Source organism: Aythya ferina, assembly GCF_964211825.1.
Source record: "Aythya ferina genome assembly, chromosome: 3".
In the NCBI taxonomy this organism is placed as follows: Eukaryota; Metazoa; Chordata; class Aves; order Anseriformes; family Anatidae; genus Aythya; species Aythya ferina.
Genome location: NC_140298.1, coordinates 31,666,563 through 31,693,213, shown reverse-complemented (window position 1 = coordinate 31,693,213; position 26,651 = coordinate 31,666,563). Strand labels below are relative to the sequence as shown.

General features: G+C 42.2%; 1 protein-coding gene across 1 annotated transcript in view; it reads right to left on the bottom strand.

Moving 5' to 3' along the window:
• VIT (vitrin) overlaps positions 1-19,196 on the bottom strand; it is a 52,660-nt gene extending 33,464 nt beyond the window's left edge. Inside the window, exons 1-4 of the mRNA XM_084512683.1 lie at positions 18,946-19,196; positions 3,812-3,881; positions 1,971-2,036; positions 1,302-1,458 (exon numbers count right to left, since the gene is read on the bottom strand). Of these exons, the coding sequence (XP_084368809.1) occupies positions 1,302-1,458; positions 1,971-2,036; positions 3,812-3,842 (254 nt within the window). The 5' untranslated portion in view covers positions 3,843-3,881; positions 18,946-19,196. The remainder of the gene's footprint in view (positions 1-1,301; positions 1,459-1,970; positions 2,037-3,811; positions 3,882-18,945) is intronic.
• Positions 19,197-26,651: the final 7,455 nt, after the last annotated feature.

Genomic DNA, 26,651 nt, shown 5'->3' with positions numbered 1-26,651 from the left:
CGAGAGCCATCTCCCAGCAAGGGGCTGAGCAGGGCAGCTGCAGCCAGGAGATGGCAGCGCTGCGCACACCGGCACCTCTGCCGGGAGGTGCGGCTTCGTGGTGGGCTCTCATCCACAGCACCTTGCGTTCGTCCTCGGTCCAGCATGGGCTTCACTGTCTCCTCGTGGGCATCGCCCCCTATAGCAGAGCTTTTGTCTTCTTACAGGTTCAAGTAAAAATTCACAGCAGACAGTTAAGGAAACGAAATACTTTGCATCTTCTTACTGACTTAGAGATGCTTTCCCATGGCAATCAAAAGCTTTGCATTAACACAGTTTTTCATCTCAGCAGGTCATACTGGAGTAGGCTGTTACAAAGATAGAGCAATTCATGGGCTGGGACTGAGAAAAGAAGGAGGGCAGAGAAATTCCCACTGGTGGTGCAGCTGGTGTTGCCTAAGATTCATGAACAATTTTCCTTTCTCAGTGCTGCTACAGTTCCCTAATGTAATATGAAGGGAATGTGTTTTCAAATAAAGTACAGAGTCCCAAGGTCTGAACTATTCAAGCTTACTCAGGTTCCCAGGTAATTCTCAGAACTGAAAGCATTATGATAACTCTGAATGAAGCCAAGATGTTGATCAGACTCTACAAGTTCTTCCTGCATTTTCAGCTGAATGCATCCTGCTTTTGCATCCTGCCTGCAATTATGGTGTGTTTTGGTTGTGAAGTTATTCTCCATTAAAAATATCTGCACACTTTTGCATGGCAAATTAAACTTGGTATAATTTGTACTATCAAATCTGCACTATACATTTCCTTGTCCAGTATTTCCTTCTGTGGCAGAAAAGCACATTACTCAGCCTCTGACATCAACGACAGCTAAATTCAAATCTAGAGAGCCAAAACCAGTCCCAGAAGTATGTGAGTTGTATGTATTCATTGCCAGTGATATGTCTTTTTTTTTTTTTTTTCTAAAGCTGTATTAGTAGCAGCAGCTCCATCCTACTTGAATAATAATAGTATAATAGTCATTTGCTATGCTTGAATGGCAGATCTGAAAAAACTCAAAACATTTCTCCTAAGGTTGAAAAACACTTTCAGACATGACTGATTTCAGTAGGACTAGAGGATTGACAGCACTTCATAAAACAGGATCCGTTGCATCACATGTGGTCTTTCTGACGTGCTTTTCTCTAGAACAGCAGCCTGCCATCAAACCTACAAGGCACTGGGAACTTTAAAGGACCTGAATGGCCAAGAGCTCCCCACACTGAGATGATGATTCTCTCAGGGTGCTTGGCTAACTTAAACCCACTCACCTGTGAATTGCAGCACCACACACACTGGAAAAAGAAGCATAAATGTCTGTGCCGTACACACGGTATTTTACATCTTGACATCCCGGAGGGCATTTTGCAATGAATTCGGGATTGATTATCTTCCCTGCCTTGGCATCACAGTCGATCTGTGGTACGTCTGTGAGGACAAAATCCTGGTAAAGTCAAACAATGTTTTCATAGATGAATTATCTTGTCATGAATATAATGAGTAACTGAGTGACAGGGATGCCCTCCTCTTATGCACTTATACCAATGCTTTTGTGACACAAGAGATGTCTGTCTTCTGTATCTACAATATAACACATAACAACCTGTGTGCCAAGGGTTGTGGCTGTAAGTGGGGGTGGACTGAAGAAGCCTGGGGATACTTCTGATTTTCAGTGTTTGTTTCTCCAAAGTAAGTGTGTATGGTACCTGGGGACCTATGAAGATACATTTTAATAGTGAAATACACAATATCCTCTTTACAAGTGTACAGTAGCACACATTTCAGTGATTTGACTTCAGTAGAATTTGTTAGTTAATGTACGTTCCTATTGACTCTGCAAAGAATTGTGAAGTTACTGGAATATGACTTCACTTTGGACACGTTTATGCATCAGTCTTGCCTGCAGTAAAGCAGCTAGGCACGCTAATGGGACCACTTACATAGCTTAGCCTTTTTAATCTTCTTTGTAGCTTCCTTGGCTGCATATGTACATGTAAGAAATACACCTAGAACAAAGAAAACATAGTATCAGAAAAAAAGGAACTACCAGCATCAGTCACCTGTTCATGAGATTTTTTGGTTAACTTGTTGGTTAACTTTTCAGTCAAGATGGCATCTACTGTGCCCCCACAGTTAGCTTTTTGAAGGGGATTAAACATCAATTGATTGCACATTAATCGGTGGAACTCATGTCAAAATATGCCATTAAGTCCAGGCACTTCCAGAAAATCACAAAAAAGCCTAAGTATCTCCAAGAGCGGTAGAAACTCATTGCAATTGGTGTATAGAGATACCAGTGAAACACGCTCTGTGCATAAAACAGCTAGGAATTTAGGGAGAGAAAGATATATTTTAATAGCCTATGCAGGGATGGTATCCTATAAGAGCGTGTTGTGGCATTTCACTCAGTGGTGGTAGTGGATATGGGATACCAGGAGCATCATGAAATGTATGAGATTCCAGTGTGGCATGTCCAATACCCTGTCCCAGCAAGGACACTGCTTTCCTTAAGTAAGTAGAATTGTGATTTGAAAAATGTGATTGTAGAAGAGACATACAGTTATGTTAAAAAATACATCACTATATATGTATGCTGCTTAGCTGGCTGGGTTTACTTGCTAAGTGTTTGATGTACAAACAGTTCTGTGTGTTTACTTTATAAGCACTAAGTTGTGGGTAATAACTGTTACAAATGTCTTGGCCTTCCTATTCACCTTCTTTTCTGAGCTTTTAGAGTGAAATAAAACTCTCTATGAAGTGTTGACTCAGCAACAGCAATGTTTCTTCTTCTTCTTCTCTCTCTATCTTCTTTTTAATATAATCTTCTCCCCCTAGACTGGTTGCAAGTGCTTGCAGACAGTAACTGTTACAACCTGCTCAAAAGTAAAAAGAGTCTCACTGTTTCTGAAGTTACAGCATATAGATGCAGTAGAGGGACTTCTTGACATTGGTAAAGTTGTGTGAAGAGAAATTGTACTTAGAAAAAAAATAGAAGCAATGTAAAAGAAAGTGCAAAATCCCAGCTGCACGCTGTGTTAGGGCCTCATTTAATGTGGAGGAAGATAGTCTTCCTAGTAAAGACAAAAGAACAACATAGGTAACTATGAAGTTAAACTAAACATGGGTATGCTGCCAGGCTGGAGGGTCCCAGCTAAATGGAGCATTGCCTGGGAATATTGCAATTAAAGTCATACAGCAGCATTAGGTTACATGATAGCTGTAGCACCATCAAAGGGTGATAAGTGCACTAGTACACTACGCAAAGCAACTATGCCCGATCAACCAGGTTGTTCATGTCAGACCTATCGCAAATTCTGGAATCTCTACGCCTTCCCAGAAAGTACGATCTCATCTGACATCCAGAGGAAAGAAAATAGAACACATTTATAAGCATTTTCATTTGGCACCTTCTTGGCCATGGAAATCTCTCAGAAATTGTGTTCTCAGAGAAAGGGGTAAACAGGGGGGTGCTCCCACAGTATGAAATAAATAGCTGATTTTTCTTTATAGGGAATCTTTAAGTTACAGATATTTTCCAGCATTAGTGGTACCATCTGATGTGGACTGTGTTCAGCTATGGCCACATGCTTAGAGAGCTCTGCAAATAATTAATATTATTTCTATGCAAAAGTCTGGAAGTTTGGGTACCGTTTCTGAAAAGCTGTGTCAAGGCTTACTCTACCTTCCACAGAGAGCTTCATCAGCAGTGGAGTCACTGGTCAGCCAGGACGGGGTGTACAAATCCACAAACTACTAATTGTAGCACATCTTTAGTACTTACCAAAGAAGATCACAATAACTGAGGCCTTCATGGTGATTAAAGCAAAGTCTGGATGTGTCAGTAAGAAGCACTGAAAAAAAAAAAAAAAAAAAAAAAAGTACTGTAAAAAAGAGGCTGTATTTAGAGTTATGATAAATGATACTGGAAACATCGGGGAATAGCAACTGTGCATTATTCTTCAACATTTCACAGTCCTCATGTACGGTGCTCTTTTCTCCTGAGCTCTCTGCTTTGCAGAGCAGCTGATGTCCCCCTGAGAAGATGATGTTTGGTCTGTGGAACAACCATGGACTAATTTTTTTCCTTCTGTCCAAGTTTTGCCTTTTTCCTCAGTGAAACCAAGATTTCATCCCTCATACTTATTTCTGAAGCCAGTGCTAGCAGAGGACATGACAGATATGAACATGCTCTTGCAGCTATTCAAGTTAATTTGCTAGTTTTCTAGGGAGTATTCGCAGACTTGTACTGTCTGCATGTCCAATTGCACCCCATAATTTCACAAATGTAAGGAGAACATAAATTTGCTTACTCTTGAAGCAAGTTGTGCAAAGTATCTTGTAATCACATCATAGATTTTGAGCCAAATTACTGGATTATTTCCTTTCCTTATTGTGTGTGTGTGAGAACATGCCTGAGAATGAGAAGAGTCTCGAAACATCTGGACAACATTTTTCTCTGGGTCTACGTATGCAGTTCCTGATGTCTGCCATTCCTGAAGCTCTTATCCAGACTACAAGACTACAGGCTTATCACAGGTATCCTCCTTTTCCTGAGCATCACCTCCCATGTTGCTTTTGTGGTCACTTTTCCCCTCTGTAACATCTGGGAGATGTTATATGGGGGAATATTTTTATCTTTATTCGCATTCATTTATTGACATGCCCACTGTTTCTTTGAATTTGAAAGAGTTACAAGTGGGCTGAATGAGTAGTGCTTGAGCAGTCAGTGGATAGAAGTTTAGCATGACAATGAAAACAAAAAAGAATTGTATTTTTAAACTGTCTTTCTAATGAGTTACGGAGCTTGAGAAATGAAGCTTTTAATCTCTAGCAAATTAGGAGACACTACTTTAAACAAGGCATAGGAGGAAACAAAAAAGAGGAAATCATCACAATGTATTAATTCCTTACCTCTAGTAGCAATTAATTACCATTAATTCCTTACCTCTAGTAGCAAGTGTTCATTATATTATGATTGCTGGGGAAATCCTGGGTTGGTTGCTTGTAATTAACATCAGTCATTAAAATACCACAAAATGCCTAACAAATATCAGAGAGTGAGAAAATATTTGTGTGTTGTAGAGGAAAAACTCAAGGAGCAAAATGAAAGGAAATTGATTACATGCTTACAAATGGCAAGCTTTGCACTAAAGTCAAAATTAGCTTGCTATCAAAGAAAGTATAGAGAGTAAGTACTAAAGCTGGAAACAGTTAGGGAAAACAAGTTGTCTGCCTCCTGGAAAACATGGCAGTGACAGATTCCACTCAGAGATTTGTGTACTCGGACCTGGGCTTCTCCCACCTCAGGAAGGAAAATTAGAAGGACAAGACAGATATAGGGCAGAGGGAAAAAATCCACAATCTTTCCTCAAAGTCAATGTTTCCACATTTTTTATTTTAATTGCTCTTCTTTTCCAAGAAAACCACATGTTTATTGAGTGAGAAAGATGAAAATAGTTTGCCAGATTAAACTGAGTTCATCCAGTTGTAGGCCTATATAATTTATAACTGTTTTTACACAAGCCAGCTGCACCTCCAATTTCTGCTTCTGTATTATGGTCAGGGAACTCAAAATGTCACCAACTATGGTTAACAGTATCACTTGGAAATAAGTATTTTGGTACTGTACCTTTCCTCATCAATCTCAGTAAAACCTGCTAACTGCTGAGGTGGAGAGAAGCAGAAGTTGCCTAGAAGCCACCAAGCTGAATCCTGGGGCATGGAAAGCTGCTCACAGGGCTGTGTCCTTCTCAGAACAGTGGACAGCATAGTCAGGGGTCACCCCAGGCTGTGCAAGTAGTAGAAGCAAGATCACATCAGTTCTTACTTCAGCTCGATCCCAGGAACAGGAGATGCAGACTGAGGGACTTTCTGGCCACTTGCAGAAACACCATACATCTTTAAAGGCCGTGCTGGTGTTGACTGGGCGTTCCCCGAATCTATAGCGAGTAAAATCAGCAGTGGAATCTTTATTTAAAGTCAGAGAGAGCTGTGAGAATTAGTCTTGACAGTATTTGGCTTAGTGCTAAAACACTTTCATCTCCAGTTTAACTAGAGTAGAAGAGGGATGGGATAGTGAAGGATACATGTGAAAGCTGCCTCACGGGTAGGTTGCTGTGTGCCTTGCTGTGGACAGAGTCCAATGTTGCCTGACTTCTCCCATCTCACAAAATATATAAACCACCAGTGCTGCACAAGAGCTCTTGTTACTTTCCAAAGGCCCTGCTGTCCCCATGCCCGACCATCCCAAGGCCAGCTGCACCAGGCACCATCCCAGCCCTCCTGGGTGGCAATGAAGTACTATGAATGTCCGGTAGAAAGAGGCCAAGAAATCTAAACAGAATTCATATATAAAATCTATCAGGAGGCAAATGAGTTCAGCAGACTCCTTAGCCTGCAATAACAGGTATTTTACCGACAGGAAAGTTAATAGAAGCATTTAGGCAAGGCTGTTCGATTTACCTGACAGATTTGTTGTCATAGCTACTCTCAAAAGCATGCTACTGGGGACTGTGCTGTTGCTGGTGCAGCTTTTACTGGCATCCTGATGGAAATAAATTTTAATAAAGAAACTTATTTTTTCCAACTATATTAATTTCTATGTTAGGCATTGGTATACCAGGAAATATGCACAGATATCCTATAGGTACTATGAGACCTCCTATATGGTGGGCTAGCATGGCATCTGCTACTTTCAAATTCTTAAAAGGAACAAATGTCTGGAATAAAATGGTGTGTTTGTTTGTTTGTTTGTTTTCTTTCTCTGGGAAGAAAAGAGGAACTAGGGCTCTGATCTTCCAAATGGACCTATGTGTATGAGTGGCCCTCTAGTCTAAATTCAATGGCAGCTTTGGGGATGTCTGCAGATTGAGAATGACACTTTGCAATTAAACAAGAAGCTAGTGTCCCTTTCTTACTTTACAAAATTAATAGATCTCATTAACGCAAAAACTGAAGTTTCTGCTTTGGGTTAATCTATAGTATGAGTTTTGCTGAGATTTCTCCTTTTATCTACCATTGTAAGTCTCAGTGTGTTTAATTTTTTTTTTACACCCTAGATTTTTTTCTTGGGAACCTAATATCACCACTTCGTGCATGCAACTATTAACTTGTCTGTGAAAGACAGAGGTTTACCAAAGTCATTAAATATTTTGGTTTTATTTCAATAACCATACAGAAAACCCCCAATTCGCCTGATTTTCCATGTTTTCTGCTAAAGTAGGATGTGCTTTGTGTAGGTCTGGTATTGATCCTCCCCTTTGATCCCAGATCTTATTTTTGTTTTGAAGAGTATTCAAACCTCATGCCCTTCAAACACCTATTATATGCAATCTGATCCCACCTCTGAGAAATAATCAAAGTCCTCCACTGATGTTATCGCAAACTTACCATCAAGTGGCCACATGAATTTACACCTCAGCCTTCTGCAGTTCTTGTCCTGACTCCCTGCTATCAACACCTGGTTAAACCACCTGTCCTTAAGAAGTGTGATGCAAGGGGCCGCATGGATGCATAAGAGAATAACCCATACTGCAATTAACTTCAAGAAAGCCAAAATGAGAAATCTTATGTACAAGAGGAGTGTGTCTGCTGCTTCCATAGCTGGGATAAATGATATCAAAATCTCACATGGTCTTTCTCTCGTGGATTTTGTATTCCTCCTTTCTGCCTATGGCATCTCTACTACAGTTTAGAGTACTCAGTTCAGAGTAAAGAGCCATTTAAAACATGATATGTTTAAAATATTTTTAATACTAATCTGTGTGGCATTATTACTAATGCGTTAATAAAAATGTGATTACTGTACCTTTTTCAGGCATTTCTGAAGGATAATTACTCAGCCAGCACAGGAGCATGCTGTGTCCTACTCATTAACTTCTAGCTGGGAAAATGCATTTGGGATATTTTTTTAAAAAGCCAAGAGTGAGAGAATATACCAATAGTTGGTTAACAGCAAGGTCTTTCCTAATGCCTGGCTTCCCAGTCAGGTTCTGAGAGTTTTCACTGAGGAAAGTGTGTTTTCCTCAGACTTTTTTTTTTTTTTTTTCAGTGGAAAGTAAAGCCAAGAAACACCTTCTTCCAGCTGTCTTGGACTATATGTTCTTCCCTGTATTATCTTACTGTGAGAAGCTCCCATGGGCTGGGTTTCCTTGTCTTTGCATTCTGGTGTCTGTGGGGCTGTGCCTGACTACCTGCCCTCCAGCAGCCCAGTCTCCTGCCCCTGCTGGGGGACTGCAGCAGGGATTTTACATGATTTTAGTTTTCCAGCCTCATGAAATTCCTGTCATAACACACAAAATGGGAAAAAGAAAAAAAAAAAAGTTATAATGTCCAGTGCCCTGGTTATGTTTGCTATGTCCAGTAGCTGTGGCTCCTTTCACTCCCAGCAATGGGATGCTAAAGCATCTTTTGAGTTTGTGTCTCATTAGTAAACCAGAATAATGGATGATATTTTGGAAGCCCTGATTCACTGGCATCTTCTGTTCCTTTTCTGTGACACTCTTCATGAACTGAGAGATAATGCCAGCTATGCTTACCAGATTTCCATTAATTATTTACAGTCCTAGTTGGTTAACTAGTGACCATTCAATATTAAATCTCCCAAACTTTATGCTGGATTTTTTTTTTTCCTAGTACATTTCCTCATCTGTATCCTTCTGACCACCATAACAGATGCTATTACTATACCAGGAAAGCAGTGTATGTGCATTATATCAATGCTGCTTAAACCCATGTTAAGTCACGCACAAATGCAGTAAAAAGCATCTCCTTCAGTGTTTCCAAGTGTAAGCCCCATCCTAACATTTTGAAATCAAATTTCTATTTGAAAGAATGTCGATTCCTTTTTCCTGTGCTAAAAATATTTGAAAATGCTCAAATGCCAGTGAAAAGACAGAGTTAGCAAACCATTCTTTTAGGATATAAAGTCAGATTTTTATGCCTTTTAATAGCAGCTCGGCTCTCAGGGAGCTGTTACATGAAAGAACCTCTACAAACAAACAGATGGTTTTGATCTGTATAAACTGTTACTGTATGGAAAACTATACTTTTGCTGATGGAAGCACAGGTTTTAAGTAAGTCCTTGATGTTTTGTGTAAGGCATTGCTGTCCATTACATGTGCAAACAGAAATTCTTTGCTGGTGCCATGTGCTTTGACTCTGCAGGCGTTAGCAGTTTGTTTCCTGTAATCTCCTGTGCTGCAGAAATTAATTTCTGTACTTCCTTTGTACCACAATAAAGCGTGCTATTGTTCTCCTTCTCAAGAGGTTATAGTACAGCAGCAACACTGGCACTGTTAAAAAAAACAGAAGTGGACTTTGTTTGAAAGCTATTTGAGCAAGTAGTTTGGAGTTAACAACACCATGCTAGAGCACTGTGGGTTGAGTTAGATATGTGCTCCTTACAGGAAAATCAAGTGGGTTTGGTGTAGGTGTGAGTATAGCGGTTCAGATAAACAAGCTTATCATCGTCTTTGCAGATAAAAGATTTTATTTATTTATTTATCTATTTTCCTATTGTTTCTTTTAAAAAACGTTTCACTCTTTCTTGGTTTCATGTTCATATTCTGTCCCCATAGTATAGTACCTTGCTCACCATTATAACATAGCTGTGCATTTTGGTGCACACTAGGTAATAGGGCTAATACCTGTCACATGCATTTACTTTCCTCTCTTTTCTCCTCAAAGGGAAGGAATGCTGTTCACTCAGTGCATTGATTTGCTCTGAAAGTCTATACACAAAAAAAATCCAAATGGTAGTTTATTTTGAAAAGACAGGTAGTGAGTTCTGCTGAGCTAGAAAAGCAGTGGTGATAACTGTATTTCATTCCAGAAGCTTAGATTGTCCCGCAGGTATCTTAGGTCAGGACACTGGGTAACAGAAGTAAGACTGAAAATGCTAGCTTGTAAGCATGAGCTCATTTGCATGGGATGGTGGACTTTTGTCTTGTAATGGCCTGAAATAAAATATATTCATTCAGGGATTTAAAAATATCATAGAAACCATTACCTTCTGTTATAAAAAAGATGAGGCAAGAGAAAGCTTGTATCTGCACTAGCACCATCTGCAAGGATAGGACATTTCATACCTTATCAGATCAAAGAGAAGAAAACAAATAAATTGCCCACACTGTTTGTGGGAAGTGTCAGTAAGAAACTCAGAGTCTCCTGTACCATGTGCATACTTAAATCTTCTTCAGCTTTCAGAGGAGCTTGGGCTTTGGTTGCAAACAGGAGGCTTGGGCAAACAGCAGGAAGAGACAAAAGGACAATCCCTGTCCCAGCTAGGGGTAGGTGCCTCTGTGGAAATACATGTAGGACTGAGAACCCAAAATTACCTCCTGGAGGCGGTACTCAGATTCACTTTGCTAAGTTATCCAGTGCCTCAGAAAGAGTTGATGAGGAAACACAGGCTTTTATGTCTGCAGCTGTTTCCACAGTGGTGGAGGAATTGGAAGAAATAATAGATGTTGCACATGAAGCAATTGTGCGTGTGATAAAATGAACAACCAGACCTCTGCTGGATGAGTTTCTGAGCCTGTGGACAGCTTGCACTTCTGCCTCAATGTGTCTTTGTGTAACATGCACAGCTAGCATTAGGATCATAGGCAGGACTATTCATTTTGAATAAAAAGTCTTTACCACCTGAGCAGTAGCCACAGGCTCCTTGTCATCTCTTCCCTGTGGCCACACGAATCCCACACTGATCCACAGTTGTCCTTCCCCCCGTGGGTTGTCACACCCTCAACAGCAGGCTGGTGGTTGCTGCTGTTCTTGCTTAGCATTTTAAGCCTTTTGCTTCAGAGATGGGAGCTGAGGGCTTACATACTGCTCTGCTGCCTGAAGATGTGCTGCTTTCCGCCATCTTGTTATACCGAGGTAGCTGTCAGCTCTGTTTCTCAAAGAAATTCAGCTGACTGGTGCCAGCATGTGGTCACTGTGCTCAGGTTGGGCTGTTCAGCCTATTGAGTGGTCTGTGAGTGTGAAGAGAGTTAATATTTTTTTGAGAGGGTGCCAAGGATGCCTGGGCACATTCTCCCCTCTCTGATGAAACTTGACCACTGCATGGTCAAGTCCATAAGAGCTGTGAAGATGCCAAAGGAGCCTTGCTCTGTGGTTTGGACATAGATGGGGAGGGGGACATAGGGTCCTGGGACCCTCCCTGGGTTTCAGAGGTCCCAATGCTACCTCAGTTGCACTTGGGGCACACAAATCCTTTTCTATTTATTCCAGAGACACTTTAAGAAATGTTTACATGCGGATTTTCAAGAAGAATTTAGTCCAAAACAGCTCCAGTCAGGTAGGTAAAATGACGATGCTATACCCAGCAATTTAGAGCTGAATAAAAACACCCAAGCAGCCCTGTGCTTCTCATTTTATATTCATGCAGTGCCCTGAAATTAAACCAACATAAGGCTGAAGTAACAGTGACAAATGGTTTCTCTGCTTTCCACAGAGCTCGTTTAGAAGAAGGTAATTTATTTAAAACTATAGTGTGATTTAACTTGCCAGACCTTTCTGAGGGCCTAAATAAAACTGCAATGATTATACTTTCTCATCTGTCTCACAGAGATAACCACCAATTATGCTGTCCTGATCTGTTCCTCCCAGCAGAGGAAGAAATACAGTTAGGATATGTCACCCACTCACAGAGAAAATACAGTTTGGAATATCCGGATGACTATATCTGTGAGGGTCATTGCACCATGCTTTCCTGTTTTCTTTTTACATTTAATAATGTATTATTTTATGTTACATTTTTTCATTTCGATGCACAGCTTTTATTGCTCACTGGGAATCGCTGTTAGCTCTGACCTGTGAAGCTCTGTCCAGACAACTACCTTCTGTCTGTCCGTCCCCCACAGCTCTCGTATCTCATGTATCTCCTCCCCTTGCTCCCAGGCTTGAGCCCTATTCTGTCTGTGCACTGGAACTTGCTCACTGCTGAGGGCAACCTCTTTCCCTTTCCTAACTTAATTACTTCTCCCTAATACCAGCCAGGTCCCAGCTGGGTACTGTCAGTCCTGGCAGTGCTGTGTTCCCAAGAAACCGAGAGCAAATGTTTGACATGAAGGGAATGGGAATATCTGCAATCCAGCAGTGCCTGAGGGATGTGTTAGGTAGGGAGAGTAAGATTCTTGGCCACATTTCTTTCACTTTTTATAAAAAAAACGCGTTGTTTCTATTTTCAACAAAACACCCAGTTCTGAAAAGTCAAAGTGACTTTTGAAAGTGCAATATGTGGTTTCTCAGTTTGGATGCACAATAAACAAGCACTGAATAACCACGCTATTGTGCTGCCTGCAAGCTAAGAATTATTGTAGTGTGTCAGAATTCCCCTGAAGGTACATATTTGGCCTAAAAGTAAAGAATTTGTGTAAAAGGCACTGAATAAACTGCACATCACTCTGGAGATGGTTTGGGGAATTTTTGTAGCATGTTGAGACACAGCTTGACACCTTTTTGTTTGGTAGAAATTTAGACACAGAAATTTAGAGAAAATGTAGGACGTGTATGCTCTGCTTATTAAAGCTACATGTATCCCTCTACTGCAAAAGTAAATTTTATCTCCAGATTGAAAGTAAACCCAGTCCTTAAGCATGCTGATAAACTTATACAGCATCTCACAGAAAACCAGAATGGATGCTGTATCAATTCAGTATCTCCTGCACTCAGCACAACTACTCCATGCCAAAGCCATGGACTGGTTGGATAAGGATTCATAAAACATATGCAATTAAAAAAACTATCTGGAGCCCTCCTAGCATGTGGCACTGGTTTTAGATAAGGCAGTAAGCAGCCAATTTATCGATGCCTAGTAATGGTGACTTGGTTAAGGAAATATTGTACACGAAGTATCTTCAGCAAATCAGGAAGGGCTATCACTAGACGTGGCTGTTGTGTGGAGCCTTTTGAAAATGGTGGTCCTGCGAATATCGTTTCTGCTTTTTAATGATTGCAGAAGATATCTTGGGACTCCATGCTGCTTTTGAGATGAAAGGGAGCTACAGGTTTGCACGGGTGCCAGCAGTATAAATGAGGATGTTAGGGATTTCTGAAGAGGCACTGCTGTCAAAGACTTGACATCGTGCAGGCCAAGCTGTGCAGCCCTACATTATGCATGTTGGCAGCCCTTGGCAGACGGCAGGAGTGGGCTCTCTAGCACACGGGGCATGCAGACAACATGGCAGGTGGTTATGCTTCCAAAACTGTATCCTTTATGTGTATGAGTGCCCTGGAGGCAGATAAAGAGCTAGCGAATGTGGTGGCATGGAACATGGCATCCAGAGCTTGGCCATGGATACTGTGACAGCATAGGTGCAGCTAGAAATTTTTGAGAAATACATCTGAAGGCCAGGCTGATACTGATTTAATAATTTTGCCTATTAGAAACTTTTAAAACTTGCTGTTTTAGCATAGAGATGAATCACAGGATTCTGTCTTTGAGAACCCAAGATCAAAAAGGAAATCTGTGTTAATCACATGGATTGGGAGCAAACAGGTGATCAAGAGCAGGAATATGTAATTTAGGGTCAAAGGTCTGTTTTAAAAACAGAACAAAGCCTGCAGACCTTAATACTGCATAATCTACTTCCATGCTCAGGAATTTTGTTCTGAACTTTGGTTTGAAGAGACTACCATATAAACTTCTAGTTATTGCCTAAAATTTATTCCTTAGATGCACAAATTTTGCCTGTGAGAATCAAAGATGTAGACCATGGAAACCTGAGATGCTACATCCCAAATCACCACATATTTTGAGAGGCATTTTGGTAGAAAGACTGCCCCCAGAGTAAGGGGAACATCTGTCAGAGAACATCTGTCTGACCTGGGCATGGTGCTTACCCCATACTTGAAGAAAATGTCAGGTGTCCACTTTAATTCCTGGCAGATTCATGAGTACACATGTGGTACCTATATTTGACCTCAGAAGCAGTTCTGTTTGCACCAAATTGTTTCATAGCAATTACTCTAAATTTCTATAACCTCCTCCCTCCCTCGTCTGGACACTCCTCTCCTTCTCTCCATTTAACCTCATCTCCAACCAGTCTCTCTTCATACCCTCCATGTCCAAACGCTTCTTCCACCAAGCCTGGGAGAACAAAATACTGGTGTGCTACAGATGCATTGCCAGAGAGATGAGCAAGGTGGGCTCCCACCAGGGTGAGCAAGGTGGGCTCCTATCATCTTAAGCTGGCTGGTAGTGGTGCCAACAGCCAACGGAGTCATGGATCCCTTACCCTTGTGTAACTCTGACTCACTGGAGGTGACCAGGGCCAGGATACACAGCGCTGCTGCCAGCTTTCCTCTGTCTCACCCTTCTTCTACTGACTCCAGGGTAAGCTGCATATTTGGTGAAAAGAGAAAGAATGGAGCCTTCTGAATCCTTAAGGGAACCTGGCAGAGAGAGACAGAGGTACAGACATGGCCGCATTCAAACTTCCCTGTAAACAAGTGATTTTGGAGAGGTAAAAATTTCCACAGTTTTATGTACAAGCCTGGAGGCACTGGAAATCCCCAATGCATCCTGGTGGGGACATTAAAGGATTGTGTGAAGCTACACAAAGATCATTCAGAATTTTACCAGAAATTTTGGCTCATGTAAAACTGTCACTTGGCAATTATGAATTTTTTTCATAGGAAACCAGCTGCCAGCTGAGAAACTGTTGGCTGCTGTGTTACATGCATTGCATTTACAAAGCTATTTTATAGGGTGACAGGCCAAAATACAGTTTCCAAATGCAGTTTGCATCTTCAAAGTATTTTTTATATCTGTATCTATGGGATGTCCTGTAGAATGAGACACATTAAGGAGAGCTGACATAGATAGTGCTGTTAATGTGCCTCTGAACTCTTAATGCACCCTGCTGCTCTGGAGATAGAGCAGAGGTAGGATGGGCTTAATAGTTACTAGAAAGCCAGTTCAGTCAGGACAGTAAGGCTTGGCAGGTTAAGACCTGCTTAAATCTTGATTTGAATGAAGCAAGGATGGTTATAAACACTCTTCTGAATTCAAATGTGTTCCCAGTTTGGGGGATGAGCTATAGATTTGGGTGCTCTGCTTCAGTGGTGAAAGCAAAATCTGCAGATGGTGTTGTTATTCTAATTAAAATATAGCTCCAACTTCAAATGCTGGTTCCTACTCATTGGGAAATCTTGTTTCTGATCTGGAAATCTTCTTTCTGGCTTTTTCCAGGGCTCATTTGCTGAAAAAAATGACCCAGCCACATCCTTGCTACTGTGCAGAGATGCCAGCTCAGAGAAGGTGGCAAGAGGTAAGGTGAGCAGGCTGTGGGCAGAGGGAGTGGGCAGCTGTGCTGCTCTGCTGGCAGGGCACCCAGCAGGGGATGTGGCAGCAGCCCTCAGATACCACAAAATCTGCAGCTGCCCCAGCACAGAGCTTAGTGTTGAATGTTTGTAGAGCCCTGAGCCAACGCTCAGGTAGCTAAACCATGAGTGTCGCCGTCGTGACTGCCCACTTCTGATTCATCTCCCTGTCTGCAAGGGTCAGACATAGCCACAGTCTGCAGTCACTGCTGGTGGGTATAGCTACCCCCACAGATGCCTTAGGAGCCTACACCATGTCAGAAGTCTCCCCAGGATGCCTGTGGGTAAGATCTCATCTGCAATACACACTGCTGTGTTACCCATCGCAAGCCCCTTCACACCCCGCTTTTTGCCACTGCAGGGCATTATAGGGAGTCTGCAAGAAGCATCCTTACTGCTCCCTCCCACAGAGCTTGCAGCCACACGTGCAGCCCTGTTGGGCTGGGGGCTAAAAGAGTTCACCCACAAGATGCAGGCTGTCATGAGCCAGACGGTCAGAGTTCAATTTACTGATGTAGATACAACCGAAACAGCCACAGGTTTTCTGGGCACTCTGCACCGCTCTGCCATCTTCAGTGACATGGGGAGGCTGCACTGCCTGTGCAGCATTCACCCAAGTTTTCCGAGTGTGAAATGTGCAATAAATAAAGGAATCAGGATGCAAAAGAATGGCATCTGCTCCAAGACAGTTAGAGAGGCTCTTTTACAGGCGAATGAGCCACCAATTTGTAGTAAGACATTGTTTTCTAAACATAGCATAAAAACTGTTATCTTGCTTGGCTGGTCATTAGAAGGGAGATAATTATAGTCTCCGTGTGACAATCGGGCCCTGAACACTGGCTGCATTGTCCCACACCCCAGCTGAATCCCCCAGCACAGGCACCCAAGGCCAACAGCACAGGAACAACGTGCTCCTTGTGTGCAGGCAAGTTCAAAAAAGTGACTGAAGTGTTTAAGGAGGTGCTAAGCACCTATCTCTCCCTGTGGGCCTTGAAAATTACTCAAGGCGGGCAAAATAAAACCCAACCAACCAACTAAATTTAGTTTTGCGTTTATTTCTGTTTTGTTCTGTGTTTCTGTTTTCCAACCCAGATCAGCAAGCCCTGAATGTGACATGATGCTGCAGCACGTCAGAGGAGTCCTGGTGGACCCAGAGCTTCAGGAGGCCAGAACATCTCCTGGGACTCTCAGAAAACCCTGGACCACCCGTCCAGAAAATACAGTGCCTTGCCATGCCACTGCAGTGGGCCAACACACACCTTGCTGATCCAGCATCTGCCCATCCCAGTCCCAAAATCTCTGGTATGGGGATTTGGTGACTTTGTGTGCCAGAGCATTGTTTTTCTGTGCATTTAGCCTCAAGATGCCAGAGAAGGAATACAGTCACAGTTGTGGATAGTAAGCTGAACTAGCCATTTTATTGCTTAGTTCGTTTGGCTATCCTAAATGTCTTGCCTATCATCAGTTAGGAGCAGAGATGTGAGCACGTGTGTCCTAGGTCTTGAGTTAGCATGAAAGTTACTTGGCAATATTTTCTTTCTAAACCTCTATTTGTGACTCTGGGGTGAATAGGAAAAAATTTAATTTCTCCAGACAGACTAGGTACAGTCAAGTCCTTGATGCCACTGTTACATAAACTTCAGGTTTATATTTAGCAGTGTTTTCTAAAAAGCAACAGCCAGAAATAGCAAATAATTCTGTTCTTTCGCCTGAAGTAATCAGACTCTTTTCCCATCTTCTGTGTTTACACTGTGTCTCACCCAGTCTTCTTCAGAAATACTCAAATTAATCAAGTTTAACTAAAGGGAATGTTAAAAATTAATTTCCTACTAAATTCCTACTGCTTTTGTGAAAGTAAGTAGCTGGGTGAAGGGGTGAATGTTAATCTTTGTTAATGTTCCCACTAAATGAGAGACTTCAGTAGGAACTCATTCTTTATTAGGCATCAGAGAATCCACAGAGACTCATTCTTGCATCCTAAGTGTGAGGAAACAGTTTCCTTGATGGTGTTGGTTGTAAAACTACTTAGTTCAATCAGCAGTGGTAAGTCTTGTGCAAAAACACTGCCAAAGAAGAAAGTGTCTTACAGAAAGTAGCGAGCAAGTTAAGAACATGAAATTCCTGCTACAGGCAAAAGCACAATGCAATATTCAATTATACTGGTAAGACATCAAGGTTTCTTTCATTTTTTTTTTCTTTTTTTTCTTCTTTTTTTTTTTTTCTTTTCACTCCAATTAATTAAATACTCCTATGTCTTGAATAACAGAAAGACAGGAAGCTTTTTCCAACACCCCAGTGAGAACAACCGCAGCAACTCAAAGCACTAGATAAAATATGGAAGGAAAATAAGTCTTTGCAATAAGATACCAATTCAATATTCAGAAACTAATGTGCACATGCAATCCTTTATTTTTCCTTGAGCTCTGCATTTCCTAAAGAGACCAGTCTTATAATAATCACTTTAATTCAAGTGATAATCTGAGCAAGGACTGAAGGACGTGGTACTACAGGTACAGCAAAAAGCCAGTCTTCAAGCATAGTCGTGCAAGGTGTTTTTATCTTTGACATGCTAAAACACACGCTATAAACATATATGGCTCCATTGCTATTCTCAGTCAAATAGATCTTCTAAACCATCTAAACTGAAGAAACTTTTTCTCTGTGTGTGCTTGCTTGTTTTTGGTCTTCCGTTTAAATTTTGGAGGGGTTAGAGGAAAAGGAGGATCTGCCTCTGAAATCTGTAACTCCTGTTTTGCTCTGGATGTGGCGTAGTTCCCATAAACTCTAGAAACAAAATATCAAGTAGGGTTGAAAGTTTGCTTGGGGCATTTGGTTCATGTTTGTACTAGTCTGACAGAAATCACATTTTGAAGAGACTTATCGAGACTCTAATCTCTCCACAGAGAGCTGAACGGCTGTGGCAGGCTTGACAATGCTATTCATTTTTGGAGCCTCACCAGCAAAACAAGCGCTCGGCACAAAGGCGTATATAGAGTCTAGGCTACTGTACTGCTCATGCATCTGTACTTATCCGACTAGCAAAGAATATGCTGTATAGGTCATATGAGTGGAATAACGCTATTTTCTGTTCTGTGTCCTGTAGATTAGCGTTCCCTGGAGTCATCTAGTGCTAATTAATGATACAACGCATACCTCCCTATTGATCAAAGAGGTGAAGAAAAAGTCTTGAAAGCAAAAGTACTTTAAACACAGGGAACAAGTCATATTACATCTTACACACTATTTGAATCGTTGGCATATATATGTCTATTGGTGTGTGACTAATATACACCATGCTTTATGAAAGAGTTAAGCCCTTGCTATTTAGCATGTGTGTCCACTTTAACAGTAGGGGTTTAATGCTTTTATAAAAACTTAATAAAATCTATATAAAGTACAGTTTCATTTTACATCTATGTCCAAATCTCCTTAAGTCTTTGATCTTCTGCACACAGCTGGAATGTTAAACAAAAAGTTATGTCCCTACAGTTTCTTAGCGGTGAAAATATAACTACTATCAACACACAAAAAGGCAATATTCCCTCTCCCCAACAAACAAATATAGTAGAGAAACAACATCAAAATTACCTTGCTTGAGGTGTGTAACTTTTTATTCCTTTCCTCCACACAGTATGAAAGTGCTATTTTTTCCCAGCTTTTCTGTACCACAAACTCCAGCCAACATTATTCTAAAGAATCGGAGGCAGGCGGCGAAGGGAGGCCTGGACACCTTTTCTCTTTCAGAGAGGAGCTAATCAAACATTCCCATCGAGCTCCCAGCTCTGTGAAAGGCACATTGCCCTCCCTTCCTCCCTCCCTCTGCTCCTCTCTCCCTTTCTGACTCTCTCCCTCTGTCTCTCCCTCTCCCTCCCGCACACACAGACATAGAGAGCTCCTTACAGTGATTTAGCAGCTGAATTAGGCGGTCCTATTTTAAATATATGCTCCCTCCCACATGTTTTTTGGTAGGGATTTCTATGCTCCTTTTGCACTAGCCTGTCAGATTTGTTGATTTTTTTTCTCTTTCGGAAGGTGAAGCAGTACTTCCCTGATGTTTTGGCTCAACTTTTTCCAGTTTCCCTACGCAGTTCAGCACTGTAGTAAAAAGGCTACAACTAGTAGCCTGGAGTAAACTAAGTGGCTCTAAAGATCATAAATACCAGATTAGTTAGGTGAGAGTCAGATTTAAAGAGGTAAAACAGCTTTTGAAGAGCTGGATGCCTTAAATGTGAATAGCATCTTATTTCTTGAACAGTCACCCTGAAGCCAGAGGATTACTGACAGAGCAAGTCTGTGAGTCTGACGACACAGAAGCAGAAGTATGAAATGAGCATTAGCATGACTCCTTTCTGATCGGGGTGGGTGCAGGAATTTAACAAAAAGCTGTCTAGGATGTCTAAAATAGCACTCAGTGTGACCTGGCCAAATGAGATGATAAACAAAAGTCAGGTTACTTTAAGAGGAAAATTTTATCGAGACCATCAGGATCACAGCAGTCACAAGATTATCAAAGAAAGGACTGGTATCATACCCTAGGATACTGAAGTGCAGGCTATAATCTGCAATTCCACCTAAGTATTCAGAAGTGTAAAGGTAACATGAGTGAACTTACACTGTTTTATCTCAGATGATTATTGGTAAAAATTTACATATAAAAATCTAGAATAAATACAGGAGAAAGAGTTCAAAAGATGCATTGAAACAATACATCGTTCCTGGCTACTTCTGATTTAACAATGCTGTAAATACATTTGGTTTCAGTGAAACTGATTAACATTTATTTGTGATTTTCCAGTCCAGTACTTACGGAAACAGTACAATAGCTCGACATGGTACAAACAACAGAGGTTTATCAAGTAACCCCTGAGGCAGAATAAAGTATACTGGCAAAAATCTTGTCCAAATATCAAATCTACTAGTGGACCTAGCTAATAAATCCACTGAGAAACAAAACAAGAAAACAAACAAAAACAAAACAAAACAAATCAAAAACAAACAACAACAACAACAAACAAGTCTTGTTAATTCAAGTTATGACATTCAGAACTTCATCATCCTTTTCATAATGCTTTGTGAGGTTCATTTAGTCAGATAATCCTGGGCAAAAAACAAACAAACAAACAAAAAAACCCTGAGTCCCTACGACTGCAATTTCAGATGTACTGGGGGCTACACATCTAAATACTGGGGTTTTACAGCTAAGTGGCTGTGTCATTTCCCAGAACAACTGCAAGTCCCCTGATAGCCCCTTACTTACAGGTGTTGATAGAAATAGTCTCATGTGTTTGGGCACATACATTCACTGGTATTTAGCCACTTATTTTCCACTCAAGAAGACTATTTTCAGAAACCCATAAGCATTTGTGTATGTGTTTAGATTCCTTTATGTGTAGCTTCTTATTGGTAGGTCAGTAATTGACTAAGAAGCTTCTTGAGTTAAATCCTAAAGTAACTTCAAAACAGAGCTGTATGTCAGGGAGTGAGAACAGAAGAGACGTGATGATGAGAGTGCTGATGAGCAAGCCTCTAGCAAACCAAGACATGGTCGGGCAGCAAAGGGCAGGACTGAATAGAAATAGCTGGACTGGTGCCTTGGGATGGAGGCATACAAAGCAGTGGATGACTGGGATAGCTGATACATGCAGAAAGCCCTCCTAAAGTTCTGCTTCTGGTACCTGCACCAGCTTTTTTGGGCTGTGGGTGTAGGCTTGCTGAACTTGGTCAGCAGGGTGTTGAAGCAACAGCTACAGCACCTCCACCTAGGTCATGCCCCATTGCTGCTGCAGGGTGGTAGTTTTACAAGAGGAACAGATGATAGATCTATTTCTCTTTTTCCATGGTTGGATTATCTAATTTGTGGGTAAATTGTGCCCAGGGCAAAGAGCCAGCTTGTACCTGGAAGGACATAGCCCCAACGCAGTGATGTGTGAATGCAATTCTGTTGCTTCCAGAAAGCCTGCAGTGGTGCAGCCTTCTCCTTGCTGCGCCCACCTGAGCTCTGCTCAGGGCTCAGGGTCAGGGATGCTGCTGGTGGGCTGGCATGTTTCTGCATCACTGCCTATGAGCTAACCCGGCATATCCTGGAAATGAGCATCCCAGGAACCACAGTGCAGAAACACTGAGTGGGCAGAAAAAGAAAAACTCCCTAAGTTTGTCATTATCCAGGGTATTCAGCCTCTCATTATTGTGTGTAATGGAGAGCTGAAGAGTATCAAAACAAAACACTGCAGAGGCATCAGGCTGGCTGTTTTTATCACAACACTACCGAGCGCTGCCGCCTGCTCTCTTTCCTGACAGAAGTAACTCCCAGCCACCCAAGAGCTGTCAACACAGAGTATGGGAGCAAGAGGTGAACCTCGTTGTGGGGCTCCACTTTGGTGCCAGGATTTGCACAGGGGACGATTTGCTCACAAAAGAGGTGACTGTGCAGTCAGGAAGCCACTCGTTTGAAGAAAATAAGTGTTGAACACTATTGTCTAGGGGGTGGAAAAAGGCTCAGTGTCTATGTGTGTTCGTGCCTCCTGCCATCACTTCTAATCAGAGGCCTCCGCTTGAGTTTGCTGTTAACTGGTAGTAATGTTTGTGGTGGAAGCTCTTAAGTTTTACTATACTGATTTTTAATTTGTCTGTTCAATTAAAGCAGGATTTCAGGGGATATACATGTACTACTGCATGGCATGTATATATAGACACAAATGTATACATATGTGTGCTTACATGCCTAGTAAGTAAGGCTGAGGCATATCACAGCCTCATTTCCCCACAGCAGCAGCTTAGTGACTCCCTTCAGTAAAACATTTTACCAAAATTGCTGCTCTATCCCTTTTCAAGGACACATGGAGTGGCTTTGTTTCCACTGTAATATGAGGCCTGAAAGAAAAGGACGTCAGATCTCTGACTTGTCCTCTGAAAGCCTTAATGAAGCAGCTGATGAACAAGTGAGTCTAAGTAGTTTGGTTTCAAAGAGCGTTTGAGAATGTTCTTCATTTTTGAGGAAAATTTTGTGACCACACTGAGGGATAATCTGCTCAAAAAATTCCCAACCCACTGGAAGATAAAGCAGAAGACAGAGATGAGATGATGTGCGCAGGTGATGTTGGCAGAGAAGGAGCAGACAACTTGGCTGAGACTCGGGAGGGAGGTTTAGTGTTTTTAGGCAGTTGTATGGAGCAGGAAGACCAGACACTCGCTAATGGATCCTAGTCACAGTCCCTTTAAGTCTTCATTTTGAGATCTTCAGTCATGCTGAATTTTTAAGGTATACAGTTTTTGTTTAAAAGTCATTGCTGGAATAACTGAAAACCTAACTGCCCTGAAAGGAAGGTCACTTCACTTAGTCAAAGCCTCATTACAAATCTAACTTCAACATTTTTTAGTGAAGCTTTTGTTTATAATACAGCCTGTGGGTTTATATATTTCAGACAACACGGAAATGTAAAGTCCCTTGTGTCTCCCATCCTCTGCAGAGATGTACAAATAAATGAAAGAGGGGAAACCTCACCTATGTGGAAATGGCAAATAAATTCACCTCTTCTGGGTCTGATGTTCACCAAGTGATATGTCCCTGGGCCAGGGCGTGTGATGCTATACATCACACCGTGCTTTTTACACTGAGTCACATGGCACAGGGTTTTCTCTCTGCCTGGCCTCGTGCTGTTGTGAGGATCTGTGCCTGCCTGCCTGGGGATGCCTCTTTTAAACAGGGTCCCCCTTTTCTCTCTCAGCCTCAGACTGCAAGGCAGTTGGCCCAACACAGATGGTTTATCACTGCAAACCTTTCAAAAGGTCACCCCACAGCCTCGGTCACTGGGACATACCCAACTTCAATTGGGAAATTTTTAGGGGGAAGATGGAGAGTCCACCACACACTGGGCCTCTTGTGGGTCCAGGGTATGTGATGATTTTCTGGCATGGGGCTGTGGGCCACCCTCCTAAAACCATGGGGTCATTTGGTCTTCTAATTGCAGGTAGGAAATGTAGAAAGAACCAGAGTGCCCCACAGCTGGGCTCACTGAACTGTGATCATTGCACAGAAACTGTTGAAGACACTTTCTCAATGGATGATGGCAGGCTAAGCAAGCTCTATTAAGTCCTGGCTTTGCATTTAAGAATGGAAAGAACAGACACATGAAATGGTTTCTGCAAGACCACATGTAGCTGTCACACAACTAATCCCATCCAAATGCTAAAACAGCAAGGGGCAAATTTTCTGCCCTCAAACAATTACTCTCAAGTCTTGTCAAGCAAACACTACTGCAGGAACCATGGAGCAGACACTTCTGCATGTTACTGCACCCCAAGGTGTCCTGCGCAGCCTGGCAGCCCTGCTTTCTGCAAGGACTCCGTGGCAGCACATGGTAGCACTGAGATCCCAACAAGCGACAGGGGAGTTCAGCTTCTGCAGCACTGCTGAGTTCCTGAAACTCTGTGAAATGAAATATTAATTTCTATGCTATTGCGTTTAAGTTAATCTGTGCTTACCATTCATATCTATATGAAGAAATCAAGGCACAAGTGTGCAGGAGAAAGTTAGAAGTGCAATTGGGGTGGCAAGGCAAATAGGGGGTTAACATTGTTTGGCTCTAGCTGTTTAAAGCACTTACATCTAAATTGACCTCGGGTAAATAAAATAACCGATGTCCTGGAAGGCTTATATAAAATACACTGATGTGTTTGTCTTGTGTTTCAGAAAGGTACGAAGGGTGAATTATGTATGCTGGAGCTGTTGCCAGCATCAGAAACTTCTTTAAATAATTAGAGAAACTGGGTAGCCAGGCATCTGTTTTTTCTTTTTATGAATGGGGAGACCTCATGGGCCAAATGAATGCATAATGTTGGCGTGCCTGCCTTAAATGGATGGATACCAATCTCACACAATGTAAATATGTCCCAGTGGGTGTTTCTCAATGAAAATGGCAATGTTCATCTCTTCTGAGACTACAGAGAAACTGAGCTCTTTCAGTAAGCCCCAAGCCAAAGGTTCATTTGTACACCCCCACAGGGAAGGCTGGGACAAGACGTGCCCAAATTAGCCTGTTTGGATGTGCCAGGAGGCTGCTGTCCCAGGGGTCAAGCTCAAAAATGGGGGTTCATTGCAGGAAATGAGAAATGGACCTTTGTCTGATACTGATACATGCGTGACTTGAGCCTCATCTGGGTGGTGAGGCACTGGCACAGGTTGCCCAGAGAAGCTGCGGATGCTGGAAGTTTTCAAGGCCAGGCTGGATGGGGCTTTGGGCAGCCTGGTCTGATGGGAGGTGTCCCTGCCCATGGCAGGGGGTTGGAACCAGGTGGTCTTTGAGATTCCTTCCAACCTAAACCATTCTATGATTCTATGATTTCCAATTTCGCATTTTAAAGTTCTGGTCAGTCACTATGAAAACTTTTGACCTCATTTGCCTCTATAATAATCAAAAGGCATAATGAAACATGAACTTGGGCATGGACAGAGGTGTTTATAGTAAGGTGTTTATAACCTATAATAAGGTGTTTGAGCAAGCCCAGAAGTAACTACTATCTGTGAATAGTAGTTGTATATTTTGAGAGAGATTTAATGTGTAGTGCACTAGCTATGGGCATGCAGACAGTAACAGGACCAACAAGTCACCTGGGTTTACTTATAGATCTTGGGCTGTTGCAGAAAGAAACAATATGCATATATTGTTTTAATTTATTAATTATCTCAAGTTCTTTCTCTGTAGGAAAAAAAGGAAAACAGCCAGAGGATGCACATGAGATACCACAGAGAGCTATCATGGGCACCAAAAATCTTCATTATTTCACCATGGAGCTAAATCTTCCCTACCTTTTTATCCCCCATAATGGCATATTTAGAACAGGGGTGGCCACAAATGCCGTGCTGAAACATAGCTGAAGTGATCAGTAAATATCGATGAGGGAACAGCGCCCAACACTTCTGGGGTCGTCACATTGCATGATGATGATGATGGTCTTTGGATCTGAAGGGGGGCAGCCAGCTTTAAAAGCTGTTACAGGATGGAGATGCGCTGTGATGCTTGCATCTCACCAGCCTGCTGTCAGAAACCAAGCAGTCACCACGATGGAATCCCATTTTAAGGATCATTTTTTTTGGCATAGCTTCCAGTTATCGCAAAGAAAAATGTATAGTGACTGAACAGAACTGGGTCTGTAGGAAGTCTAGCATATGGATTTTGTTCATCTCGAACACAGTGTAGGTGGGGATTGAGTCTTCCCAGAGTAAGTGGGATATATTTTATAGCTGTACAACCACATATAAAAACTGATTCATTGGCACAAAGGTCCTTGTATGAGGAGTAAAGTCCTCTATTTAGGAGAGCACTCTTCATTGATAAGAAGTTTCAGCAGTGCCGAATTCAGTGCTGGAGCCTGCAGGTGAGGATGACAGCTCTCAGGAAACACAAATGTCTTTTTCAGTGTGTTTTCCCTAAGTGCTTTCAGTGTGAGACATGTGCTATCACTGCCACTGTTAATTCAGTTTGCCAAGAATACCAGGTCTCACTCTGGATCCCGGTGCCCTTGGCAGTAAAGCTCAACTATTCACTGCAAATCGGGCCTGGAAAATGTAAACCCAGTAACAGTCTTCTGTCTGTTCTTCCTGACTGTTTTCCCGATGTGTTTTCTGTTTACGCTCTGTAGGGCATCAGGTGTCAGAGCAAGTAGGTGATGCCAGTAAAAGCCACTTCACAGTAGAGAGCTCGTGGCTGCCTCCCAGAAACTGAATGCATCCCCTCTGTGGTGCCCTTATCCTTGTCTTCTCCAGCTTTGGCTCTTGGCACTGAAGACTGTTCAAAATGCAGGTTTTTTCTGGAGGCCGCATGCAGAAATCATAGTGCTGCTCTGGCAAGCAGAAGTGTCCAAACATGCAGAAGGGCCAGAACTGCCAGTGTGTTTAATGGGTGGATTAATGTATTTTCTTTGCTTGTATGCATCTTTCAAAACGGGTATTTGCCAGAGTTCATGAAAAGCCCCTCTGCACGCAGGCCCTGTGCAAAGGCTCGCTGTGTAAGGGCTGAAATCAAATTCCTCTCTCCCAGTCTTGTGGCAGTGGCTTGGTTACCACCAGGGTCTCCCACCCTCCAAAGCCTGCTGGGCTTGTGGAGGTCCATTTGCCTTCAGGGATGCAAAATTTCCAGGATGGACCCAGATGGAGGATGGTGGCATGGGGAGGTATGAGGGATTGTGCCCATATTCCTGAGTGGGAATGTGGGGAGACAGCAGCAGGAGGGCAACATGGTGTCGCCTCATGTCCTGTGTAGTGCTGCACCCATATAAACCCCTTGTTGTGTGGATCC